Source organism: Oncorhynchus mykiss, chromosome 9 (assembly GCF_057628025.1).
Source record: "Oncorhynchus mykiss isolate SJ-2025 chromosome 9, ASM5762802v1, whole genome shotgun sequence".
NCBI classification, from domain to species: Eukaryota; Metazoa; Chordata; class Actinopteri; order Salmoniformes; family Salmonidae; genus Oncorhynchus; species Oncorhynchus mykiss.
Window position 1 is genome coordinate 77,839,405 of NC_143030.1, and position 13,657 is coordinate 77,853,061.

Here is a 13,657-nt window from a genome sequence, read left to right on the forward strand (position 1 = left end):
AAAACCAGTGTGTTTGATGACGTAGTAAACACAAAATGTACCTTTTCCCCGCTAACGTTTTCATGTACCGAATTAAAATAGAATGGTCAATGTGTTTCCATGTCATTTTGATCTTGGCATTTGAGCTCTAACTAAAAGCTGGCAGATAGAGTACGGGTCGGCTACACGATGACATTATTATGGATCAGAAAGAATATTTGTCGATCGTTATATTTGTCCAAGTATCAATCATGTCACCAGAAAAAAATATGCTCAATATTTATTAGAAAGGAGCATCATACTGTGCACTTCAACCTCCCTGTGACGTCCATCACGAGATATTTCATCTGTAGCCCTGTAAACTGTAGTGGGAGAACCACACATGTCATCGTCGTGTGACTCAACATGTCGTCGTCGTGTGACTCAACATGTCGTCGTCGTGTGACTCAACATGTCGTCGTTGTGTGACTCAACATGTCGTCGTCGTGTGACTCAACATGTCATCGTCGTGTGACTCAACATGTCGTCGTCGTGTGACTCAACATGTCGTCGTCGTGTGACTCAACATGTCATCGTCGTGTGACTCAACATGTCGTCGTCGTGTGACTCAACATGTCGTCGTCGTGTGACTCAACATGTCGTCGTCGTGTGACTCAACATGTCGTCGTCGTGTGACTCAACATGTCGTCGTCGTGTGACTCAATATTTGCTCATGAAGGCGTTTCCTCCGCCATTTCTCGCATTAATTAATTTTACAGACACATATGTTCCCACCAAAGTACCCGTCGACATTCATAAAATTATAGTGAAACTTCCTGTTTCCATCACAGCGGTCATAATTTATTTGATGTTTATTTATACGGTCCGTGTGACTTTACTCTCATTAACAACGGTGTATGGAAACTTGGTTATTGTCTGTGTGACGGAACAGAAAATAAAACATCAGGAAGACTTAAAAGCCCGGAGGAGGGTGTGAGTGAGTCTGCATGACTGTGTGTATCAGTTTTAGGTAATAGACACCTTTTCTGTGACCCCTGGTGGGTGGTGGTGGGTGGGGGGGTGGTAACTGCTTAAAGAGCCACAGCATGGTGGTTACCAGGGATGCCACACAAACGGCACCCTATTTCATAGTGCACTACTTTAGACCGGAGGGCTCTGGTCGGGTGCCGTTTGTGACACAAACCAGTTCACAGAATTGAGTTGAAACAAGTTGTATTTGATTGAAGCCCTGATCTGCTGCCTGTGTGGCTGGCTGGCTGTGAGTTTGCCAGGTTAGCCTGTTGACTCCATCTCAATAATGTAAATGATGAAGTAGGGAGCAAGACCCTGAAGATGCTTCTCTCTTCCCTCCTCTTTCTCTGGCCTTTCCTCTGTCTAATTCTATTTCACTCCTCTTCCACCCTCTTTTTCCGAGGAGAGGGTCCTGGGGATTTGATGTGGAACTGCCTCCCACCTGCCCCTTCACAGCCTCACCTGCCCCTTCACAGCCTCACCTGCCCCTTCACAGCCCCACCTGCCCCTTCACAGCCCCACCTGCCCCTTCGCATCCTCACCTGCCCCTTCGCATCCTCACCTGCCCCTTCGCATCCTCACCTGCCCCTTCACAGCCCCACCTACCCCTTCACAGCCCCACCTGCCCCTTCACAGCCCCACCTGCCCCTTCACAGCCCCACCTGCCCCTTCACAGCCCCACCTGCCCCTTCACCACAGCCCCACCTGCCCCTTCACCACAGCCCCACCTGCCTCTTCACCACAGCCCCACCTGCCTCTTCACCACAGCCCCACCTGCCCCTTCACCACAGCCCCACCTGCCCCTTCACCACAGCCCCACCTGCCTCTTCACCACAGCCCCACCTGCCCCTTCACCACAGCCTCACCTGCCCCTTCACAGCCCCACCTACCCCTTCACAGCCCCACCTACCCCTTCACAGCAGCCCCACCTGCCCCTTCACCACAGCCCCACCTGCCTCTTCACCACAGCCCCACCTGCCCCTTCACCACAGCCCCACCTGCCCCTTCACCACAGCCCCACCTGCCCCTTCACCACAGCCCCACCTGCCCCTTCACCACAGCCCCACCTGCCCCTTCACCACAGCCCCACCTGCCCCTTCACCACAGCCCCACCTGCCTCTTCACCACAGCCCCACCTGCCCCTTCACAGCCCCACCTGCCCCTTCACAGGCCCATCTGCCCCTTCGCATCCCCACCTGCCCCTTCGCATCCCCACCTGCCCCTTCACAGCCCCACCTGCCCCTTCACAGCCCCACCTGCCCCTTCACAGCCCCACCTGCCCCTTCACAGCCCCACCTGCCCCTTCACATCCTCACCTGCCCCTTCACAGCCCCACCTGCCCCTTCACCACAGCCTCACCTGCCTCTTCACCACATCCTCACCTGCCCCTTCACAGCCCCACCTGCCCCTTCACCACAGCCTCACCTGCCTCTTCACCACAGCCCCACCTGCCTCTTCACCACAGCCTCACCTGCCCCTTCACCACAGCCTCACCTGCCCCTTCACCACAGCCTCACCTGCCCCTTCACCACAGCCTCACCTGCCCCTTCACCACAGCCTCACCTGCCCCTTCACCACAGCCTCACCTGCCCCTTCACCACAGCCTCACCTGCCCCTTCACAGGCTGATATCGGCTGATAATATTGGTCAACCGATAAATCTGTCGGGCTCTAATAAATATAGACTTAAATGTTAGTCATGTTTGACAAATATAATAAAGATTAGCATCTGAACTTCTGAAGACTTCTGTTGACATACTCGTGTCGTTGTTCGTTCCGATTAAATGGTAACAAGACCGGAGATTGAAGTACCGTGCCTCTTGCACACCTTGAATCTGAGCGGAGGTGGTCAGCACTCTGGAACAATTTAACCATATACTTCATTGTTTAAAAGCAGCCTAGCCAAAATACGAACATAAAAACTGAAGGAATAACTTTATAAACACTTAATATAAATGTTATTTATTTTTATATCATTTTTAATTAAGTAGGTAAGTCAGTAAAGAACAAATTCCTATTTACAATGACGACCTATGCCGGCCAAACTGTGACGACGCTGGGCCAATTGTGCGCCACCCTATGGAACTCCCAATCACGACCGGTTGTGATATTTTCCAGCAGAACAATGCATTATCCTAGTCGTCATAGTAACCCATGCTAGTTGATGATAATCCTAGTCGTCATAGTAACCCATGCTAGTTGACGATAATCCTAGTCGTCAAAGTAACCCATGCTAGTTGACGATAATCCTAGTCGTCATAGTAACCCATGCTAGTTGATGATAATCCTAGTCGTCATAGTAACCCATGCTAGTTGATGATAATCCTAGTCGTCATAGTAACCCATGCTAGTTGGTGATACTCCGAGTCGTCATAGTAACCCATGCTAGTTGATGATAATCCTAGTCATAGTAACCCATGCTAGTTGATGATAATCCTAGTCGTCATAGTAACCCATGCTAGTTGATGATAATCCTAGTCGTCATAGTAACCCATGCTAGTTGATAATCCTAGTCGTCATAGTAACCCTTGCTAGTTGATGATAATCCTAGCCGTCATAGTAACCCTTGCTAGTTGATGCTTCTTTAGATCTCCCCTCTTCATTTCAAACTAGTATTTTTATCTCCGTCACGTGAAACCACTCACACAAGGAAGGTGTTTTCCTGCGAATTGTATTTTGGGATGTTTACGCGTAGCCAACGGCCATGTGCGCGTTATTGAGTTTATAATATGAAGAAATAAAAAGTTATAATTTTAAGCTAAACGGTCTGATCTGTTGCATCAGCTTCATTGTTTTAAAAAAACAAAATCTGTGCTGTGGTTGTATGAATTTTTGACCTGTCGTCCCAGAACTGTCCCAAAGTCTGTTTGGAACTGTAGATGGGACATCCTTAATTTCATAAGGACAGTTACATATTTTGTTATAATTGTAACGTTGCAATATTTTATAGGCTACCAAGGGTGGCCAATCATCCTCCAGGAGAGCCTTAAAGAGGCAGTGTTGTATTTTGAGACTGGCTTGAATATGCAAAGAAGCCAATAGGCAGTTCACCTTACATTTTTGCATGATTCTCTATGGTGTATGTTGTTGGAAGCTTTTGGACAAGTTCATACAGTGCCTTGCGAAAGTATTCGGCCCCCTTGAACTTTGCGACCTTTTGCCACATTTCAGGCTTCAAACATAAAGATATAAAACTGTATTTTTTTGTGAAGAATCAACAACAAGTGGGACACAATCATGAAGTGGAACGACATTTATTGGATATTTCAAACTTTTTTAACAAACCAAAAACTGAAAAATTGGGCGTGCAAAATTATTCAGCCCCTTTACTTTCAGTGCAGCAAACTCTCCAGAAGTTCAGTGAGGATCTCTGAATGATCCAATGTTGACCTAAATGACTAATGATGATAAATACAATCCACCTGTGTGTAATCAAGTCTCCGTATAAATGCACCTGCACTGTGATAGTCTCAGAGGTCCGTTAAAAGCGCAGAGAGCATCATGAAGAACAAGGAACACACCAGGCAGGTCCGAGATACTGTTGTGAAGAAGTTTAAAGCCGGATATGGATACAAAAAGATTTCCCAAGCTTTAAACATCCCAAGGAGCACTGTGCAAGCGATAATATTGAAATGGAAGGAGTATCAGACCACTGCAAATCTACCAAGACCTGGCCGTCCCTCTAAACCTTCAGCTCATACAAGGAGAAGACTGATCAGAGATGCAGCCAAGAGGCCCATGATCACTCTGGATGAACTGCAGAGATCTACAGCTGAGGTGGGAGACTCTGTCCAAAGGACAACAATCAGTCGTATATTGCACAAATCAATCTATGGAAGAGTGGCAAGAAAGCCATTTCTTAAAGATATCCATAAAAAGTGTCGTTTAAAGTTTGCCACAAGCCACCTGGGAGACACACCAAACATGTGGAAGAAGGTGCTCTGGTCAGATGAAACCAAAATGGAACTTTTTGGCAACAATGCAAAACGTTATGTTTGGCGTAAAAGCAACACAGCTGAACACACCATCCCCACTGTCAAACATGGTGGTGGCAGCATCATGGTTTGGGCCTGCTTTTCTTCAGCAGGGACAGGGAAGATGGTTAAAATTGATGGGAAGATGGATGGAGCCAAATACAGGACCATTCTGGAAGAAAACCTGATGGAGTCTGCAAAAGACCTGAGACTGGGACGGAGATTTGTCTTCCAACAAGACAATGATCCAAAACATAAAGCAAAATCTACAATGGAATGGTTCAAAAATAAACATATCCAGGTGTTAGAATGGCCAAGTCAAAGTCCAGACCTGAATCCAATCGAGAATCTGTGGAAAGAACTGAAAACTGCTGTTCACAAATGCTCTCCATCCAACCTCACTGAGCTCGAGCTGTTTTGCAAGGAGGAATGGGAAAAAATTTCAGTCTCTCGATGTGCAAAACTGATAGAGACATACCCCAAGCGACTTACAGCTGTAATCGCAGCAAAAGGTGGCGCTACAAAGTATTAACTTAAGGGGGCTGAATAATTTTGCACGCCCAATTTTTCAGTTTTTGATTTGTTAAAAAAGTTTGAAATATCCAATAAATGTCGTTCCACTTCATGATTGTGTCCCACTTGTTGTTGATTCTTCACAAAAAAATACAGTTTTATATCTTTGTTTGAAGCCTGAAATGTGGCTAAAGGTCGCAAAGTTCAAGGGGGACCGAATACTTTCGCAAGGCACTGTATATCTGTCCTACTTGTCCAAAGCACAAGTTGCTAAAAACGTTTGTCATGCCCTGAGCTAGCTAGCTAGGCTAATTGAGGCTACATACGCTTCCTCCCTGAGCTAGCTAGCTAGGCTAATTGAGGCTACATACGCTTCCTCCCTGAGCTAGCTAGCTAGGCTAATTGAGGCTACATACGCTTCCTCCCTGAGCTAGCTAGCTAGGCTAATTGAGGCTACATACGCTTCCTCCCTGAGCTAGCTAGCTAGGCTAATTGAGGCTACATACGCTTCCTCCCTGAGCTAGCTAGCTAGGCTAATTGAGGCTACATACGCTTCCTCCCTGAGCTAGCTAGCTAGGCTAATTGAGGCTACAGACGCTTCCTCCCTGTCCTGCAGTTACACATAACAACAACCCCATTCAGATTATGAAGTATCCGCCTACCTGTTGGCTCTTGGTCGCTGTGGCATATCCTTCTCATTTAACTTTTTAATTCCATTTGATTTACATCTGCCTTTGTTTAGATTGTCTTCTAATTTGCTTTGCCAAACACGGAGGTCTCTATGGCTGTGGTGCCGCGTTGATGACTTGTGATTGGCCGACAACAACGACGAACTTACACTCGCCACTTTGCGTGGGCTATTCTCGCTGAGCAGTGGCGACAATCTTTGAAAGTTTTTATCCGTTTTATTAACTCTCATCGCCGTTGTAATCTACTGTGGAGCTAAAACGTATTGGTTTATTGACCCCACCACTTACCATTGTACAAAACTAGTTCCCAGATGCAACTCTCAAAAGGATAGTTTGAAGTAGAATTTTGATTACAACCCGCCGTTACCACCCGGCGTTACCACCCGCCGTTACCACCTGGCGTTACCACCCGCCGTTACCACCCGCCGTTACCACCCGGCATAAGGCATAGCCTAATGTTTGTTTTTTATTTTTCGAAATATGTATTCATTCAAGTTCACAGCGCTATGACTGTGGTGCCGCGTTGATGACATGCTACATTATTACAGTTCATTATTATAGAACATGCTACATTGTTACAGTTCATTATTATAATAGAACATGCTACATTGTTACAGTTCATTATTATAGAACATGCTACATTATTACAGTTCATTATTATAATAGAACATGCTACATTGTTACAGTTCATTATTATAGAACAACATGCTACATTATTACAGTTCATTATTATAGAAAATGCTACATTATTAGTTCATTATTATAGAACATGCTACATTATTACAGTTCATTATTATAGAACATGCTACATTGTTACAGTTCATTATTATAGAACATGCTACATTATTACAGTTCATTATAATAGAACATGCTATATTATTACAGTTCATTATTATAAAACATGCTACATTGTTACAGTTCATTATTATAGAACATTCTACATTATTACAGTTCATTATTATTATAGAACATGCTACACTGTTACAGTTCATTATAATAGAACATGCTACATTGTTACAGTTCATTATTATAATAGAACATGCTACATTATTACAGTTCATTATAATAGAACATGCTACATTATTACAGTTCATTATAATAGAACATGCTACATTATTACAGTTCATTATTATAGAACATGCTACATTGTCACAGTTCATTATTATAATAGAACATGCTACACTGTTACAGTTCATTATTATAGAACATGCTACATTATTACAGTTCATTATTATAGAACATGCTACACTGTTACAGTTCATTATTATAATAGAACATTCTACATTATTACAGTTCATTATTATAGAACATGCTACCTTGTTACAGTTCATTATTATAATAGAACATTCTACATTATTACAGTTCATTATTATAGAACATGCTACATTGTTACAGTTCATTATTATAATAGAACATGCTACATTATTACAGTTCATTATTATAATAGAACATACTACACTGTTACAGTTCATTATTATAGAACATTCTACATTATTACAGTTCATTATTATAGAACATGCTACATTGTTACAGTTCATTATTATAGAACATGCTACATTGTTACAGTTCATTATTATAGAACATGCTACATTGTTACAGTTCATTATTATAGAACATGCTACATTGTTACAGTTCATTATTATAGAACATGCTACATTGTTACAGTTCATTATTATAGAACATGCTACATTGTTACAGTTCATTATTATAGAACATGCTACATTGTTACAGTTCATTATTATAATAGAACATTCTACATTATTACAGTTCATTATTATAGAACATGCTACCTTGTTACAGTTCATTATTATAATAGAACATTCTACATTATTACAGTTCATTATTATAGAACATGCTACATTGTTACAGTTCATTATTATAATAGAACATGCTACATTATTACAGTTCATTATTATAATAGAACATGCTACACTGTTACAGTTCATTATTATAGAACATGCTACATTATTACAGTTCACTATTATAGAACATGCTACATTATTACAGTTCATTATTATAGAACATGCTACATTGTTACAGTTCATTTTATAGAACATGCTACATTATTACAGTTCATTATTATAGAACAACATGCTACATTATTACAGTTCATTATTATAGAACAACATGCTACATTATTACAGTTCATTATAATAGAACAAAATGCTACATTATTACGGTTAATGTTTCTCTGAATATTTATTTTCACTCTGGTTTAATTTTGTTTGTCATTTTATCAGATCACTTATTAAGACAACTAATGGAGAAAAGGGCTCTTGTTTCACTGTGTAACCTAAACTTATATTTGCTAATGTTTAAATCATTATTGGTGTCAGATGAAGGGTGTTATTTCACTGATCCGATTAGCGTAGCATACATCAGGGGTTTCAAACTCATTTAGCCACGTTGGCAGCTTTTGGTTTTCAACGAGGTCTGGAGGGCCCGCAGTGAAAATGTCCTCGCTGTCAAAACGCGGACGGGATTGTACTCCCTCGCGTGTACGTTTTGATTCCCCTGGTCAACATGGTGTTTCTGTGGTTATAGAGTCCATAGCAGCTACCCTGTGGTGTGTTTCCCAGAGCAGAGCTGGGATTAGGTCCAGAGCTGCAGTATCAAAGCTCAGGTCAAGCACACCTTCATGACAGACCTGTCTATATGGACACCCACAAGGGTGAGAGATGGATGTTGGCTGACCGGTCTGTATATACAGTGATAGTTTGTTTGGCCTGCGTGTCTCCGCAGCTCAGCGGTCGTCGTGGTAACTCATCATTAGGTCATTAATAGAAGCCGTGGCGACGGCTGGGTGCAATCGTCTCCCTCCCTCCATCTCTGGCCATGGTATTTACCATTGCTTCACTGATTGCCAGGTCTGTTCCCTCAAGGGGCTGTTATAGATATTTCTAGTTCGTTTTTAGTGGGGGGAAAAAAGCAAATTATTGGCCAATGAGAACTACCTCTTTCGTCATACTGTATAGGGCAGTGTGTGTGTGTGGATACATAGCTAAGTAAATAGACTGCAGGCAGGGCGGAAGCCATACTGAGCCAGTCTCCGCACCAGGTATTTGAAACCATTTTAAAATGTTGATATTTGTGCGTGATTGAGCTAGCCTGTTGTAATGGGGGGAAATGGAAGAGTCCAAAATGTATAAACCCTGACTCACCTGGCACTCCAGGCAGTATTTAAAAGATTTCAAATAGTATTTGAACCCCATGGTTTGCTCAGCAGTCCAGCAATCAATCAATCAATCAATCAATCAATCAATCAATCTAATGTATTTATGAAGCCAGCCGATGTCACAAAGAGCTGTACAGAAACCCAGCCAAAAACCCCAAACAGCAAGCAATGCAGATGTAGAAGCACGGTGGCTAGGAAAAACTCCCTAGAAAGGCAGGAACTGAAGAAGAAACCTGGCTCTGAGGGGTGGCCAGTCTTCTGGCCGTGCCGGCTCTGAGGGGTGGCCAGTCTTCTGGCCGTGCCGGGTTGAGATTGACAGAGGCCTCAACACTGTGGGCCCTCGTCAAAAGTAGTGCACTATATAGATTATAAGGTGCCATTTGGGACAGAATTTAAGTGCCGTGTGGCGTAGTCAGCTGGTGGACATTTTTACCCTCTCAAAATTACCTTTCACTCACTAAGTGTGATTACAGTACATTATGTTTATATCCCCAGATAATTTGAACTACTAAATGTATTTTTTTGATACCTCAATTAAATAGGTGTTGAGGTAGTTTATATATTGAGGTATTATTTGGGGAATGTCCACTCACTATTTTGCAGCTCCTGACCAGAAATGTAAACGTATGGTTTTGAATGATTATCCTGTCATTAATGTCTTTTTCTCTGTCTTTTATCCACAGCTTTTCCTGAAACACTGGGGTTGTTGGTGTGGCTGAATTTTCCCTGGATTTGATTGGTCAATTCAGAAGACTGAAGCCCAGGCTGACAGTCTACCTTTCACGGAGGCCCAGCCGTGAGAGGACTGAGGAAGGCACGTGGCGAATCATGACCGCGGACAAAGACAAGCCAGACAGGGAGAAGGACAGAGACAGAGACCGAGACAGGGAGAGGGACAGAGAGAGGGACAGAGACCGGGACAAGAGGGACAAAGCATCCAGGGAGAGCGAGAGCTCACGACCGCGCCGTAGCTGCACGCTGGAGGGCGGAGCTAAGAACTACGCGGAGAGCGAGGACGAGGATAACGAGAACAGGGGAGGGTCCGGGGCAGTAGGTGGGGTCAACATGGGGATGGGGGAGGAGTCAGGGAAGAAGGGAAAGAAGAAGATGATCAAGAAGAAGTCGAGGTATGAACGGATGGAGAACGGAGAGATCACTTCCTTCATTACTGAAGACGATGTTGTTTACAGACCTGGCGGTAAGTTCAATTCATTGCTAAGTCATTAAGGCTCTTCATGTCTTTGGCAACAAATATCATAATATAGTGTTTGCTTTTCTCCGATGTGATTCTCCTGAAAGACGCTTCAGTCCAAGAGATACAGGCTAGGCCTGTAGAGAAATATATATATATATATATATCTTTTTTGTTTGTCAACAGCTAATTCAGAGTTGATTGCTTTAACTAGCCTAATTCCGTGGCATATTTTTTTTGATAACTGAGTCTAATGAAATCTGGTCACATTTCACAGAAAAGAAAAGAAGCAGAGTTTAGTCTGACGTTATAGTGTGGGGTTTAGTCTGACGTTATAGTGTGGGGTTTAGTCTGGCGTTATGGTGTGGGGTTTAGTCTGGCGTTATAGTGTGGGGTTTAGTCTGACGTTATAGTGTGGGGTTTAGTCTGACGTTATAGTGTGGGGTTTAGTCTGACGTTATAGTGTGGGGTTTAGTCTGACGTTATAGTGTGGGGTTTAGTCTGACGTTATAGTGTGGGGTTTAGTCTGACGTTATAGTGTGGGGTTTAGTCTGACGTTATAGTGTGGGGTTTAGTCTGACGTTATAGTGTGGGGTTTAGTCTGACGTTATAGTGTGGGGTTTAGTCTGGCGTTATGGTGTGGGGTTTAGTCTGGCGTTATAGTGTGGGGTTTAGTCTGACGTTATAGTGTGGGGTTTAGTCTGACGTTATAGTGTGGGGTTTAGTCTGACGTTATAGTGTGGGGTTTAGTCTGGCGTTATAGTGTGGGGTTTAGTCTGACGTTATAGTGTGGGGTTTAGTCTGACGTTATAGTGTGGGGTTTAGTCTGACGTTATAGTGTGGGGTTTAGTCTGGCGTTATAGTGTGGGGTTTAGTCTGACGTTATAGTGTGGGGTTTAGTCTGACGTTATAGTGTGGGGTTTAGTCTGACGTTATAGTGTGGGGTTTAGTCTGACGTTATAGTGTGGGGTTTAGTCTGACGTTATAGTGTGGGGTTTAGTCTGACGTTATAGTGTGGGGTTTAGTCTGACGTTTTAGTCTGACGTTATAGTATGGGGTTTAGTGTGATGTTATAATATAGGCCTGAATTATGTTTTTTTCTTTTAAAAGACAGACTCTTGATGTCTTGGTTTTTCTGATGCCTCTCTAGGGTTTGGGTCTAGCCCTCTCTAGGGTTTGGGTCTAGCGTTTGGGTCTAGCCCTTTCCAGGGTTTGGGTCTAGCCCCCTCCAGGGTTTGGGTCTAGCCCTCCAGGGTTTGGCTGTGGTGTTGGTACAAATCAATGTTTAGTTTAGTTTGCTTTGTGAAGTCCTGCTCTAGTTGTTCAGTCTAAACTTCACAGTTGAATAAACAGTTTACAGCACTCTATTTTGGTCCTATTAGCTTGTAGGCCTATTTGGTTTTTGGTCTTAAAAAATAATCTGGTTTTCACTAGAACCAGAATAGCGCTTTAGACTAAGCAATAGGCCAAAAGGAAGTACCGGTAGGCTCAGTTTGTGAAGTATCTGGGCTCAATTGTCTTTTATGTTAAGTAATTAAACGAAAATGAATTATGCATAAGTTAATAATATAATGTGATAACGATACAGGCCTGGTTATGACATGAAGCGTTTCATATTGAAGTAGATGGTTCTGAGGTATGGTTTCTTTATCCAGGCTGTATCACATCCGGCCGTGATTGGGAGTCCCATAGGGCGATGCACAATTGGCCCAGCTTTGTCTGGGTTTGGCCGTGGGGTAGGCCGTCATTGTAAATAAGAATTTGTTCTTAACTGACTTAAGTTATATATATATTTTTTAAAAGATAGAACTTAGTGTAGAGAATGAGTGGTTCTGAGGTAAATGATCTGTATTAGTGTAGAGAATGAGTGGTTCTGAGGTAAATTATCTGTATTAGTGTAGAGAATGAGTGGTTCTGAGGTAAATTATCTGTATTAGTGTAGAGAATGAGTGGTTCTGAGGTAATGATCTGTATTAGTGGTTCTGAGGTATACTATCTGTATTAGTGTAGAGAATGAGTGGTTCTGAGGTAATGATCTGTATTAGTGTAGAGTGAGTGGTTCCGAGGTAAATGATCTGTATTAGTGTAGGGAATGAGTGGTTCTGAGGTAAATTATCTGTATTAGTGTAGAGAATGAGTGGTTCTGAGGTAAATTATCTGTATTAGTGTAGGGAATGAGTGGTTCTGAGGTAAATTATCTGTATTAGTGTAGAGAATGAGTGGTTCTGAGGTAAATTATCTGTATTAGTGTAGAGAATGAGTGGTTCTGAGGTGAATTATCTGTATTAGTGTAGAGAATGAGTGGTTCTTATCTATTAGTGTGGAGGGAGAATAAAAGGAGAGACAGATTGCATCCCAAATTGCACCCTATTCCCTATATAGTGTACTACTACAGAACCATATGGGCCTTGGTCAAAAGTAATGTTTAGGGAATAGGGTGAAATTTGATACACAGCCATAACCTTTTCCCCCGACTGTAAACACGGCCTCTTCTTCACCCGCTGTTTTTATAAATTGCTTGAAAAGCAGACTGAGGGGAGAGTGTGTCATCATCCCGCTCTGTTTATACTGACGGGAGGGAGGAGAAAAAAGGTCAAGTAGCTAACATTGTGCTGCGCTGTGGTCGCTGCAATGTTTAGTTATTTAATACGAACACAGAACATTTCTACAGTCAAGATGTTCCTCCTCAAGTACTTTCCCCTCCCCTGTAACTGGCCATTATTTCAAATTAATTGTATTAATTCAAATGTATGTTTTTATCAGCATTTATGTCCGCCTGTTGTTCTCATATTGTCTTTTTGGTCTCTTGTGCTGTGACTGTGTGACAGACACCAAGCACCCTCCCCCCGGACACCAAGCCCCCTCCCCCCGGACACCAAGCCCCCTCCCCCCGGACACCAAGCCTCCTCCCCCCGGACACCAAGCCCCCTCCCCCGGACACCAAGCCCCCTCCCCCCGGACACCAAGCCCCCTCCCCCGGACACCAAGCCCCCTCCCCCCGGACACCAAGCCCCCTCCCCCGGACACCAAGCCCCCTCCCCCGGACACCAAGCCCCCTCCCCCGGACACCAAGCCCCTCCCTCATTGAGAAATGTTTTACTGTAATAGAGAACTTTTCTAACGAT

At 43.3% G+C, this 13,657-nt stretch overlaps 1 protein-coding gene across 13 annotated transcripts in view; it reads left to right on the forward strand.

The window, feature by feature from the left end:
• Positions 1-13,657, forward strand: part of rerea (arginine-glutamic acid dipeptide (RE) repeats a) — a 338,328-nt gene that overhangs the window by 115,626 nt on the left and 209,045 nt on the right. For all 13 annotated transcript variants that reach the window (XM_090185445.1, XM_090185450.1, XM_090185453.1 and 10 more), the window contains one exon: positions 10,024-10,538. In XM_090185445.1, coding sequence (XP_090041571.1) covers positions 10,169-10,538 — 370 coding nt within the window. In that variant the 5' untranslated portion in view covers positions 10,024-10,168. The remainder of the gene's footprint in view (positions 1-10,023; positions 10,539-13,657) is intronic.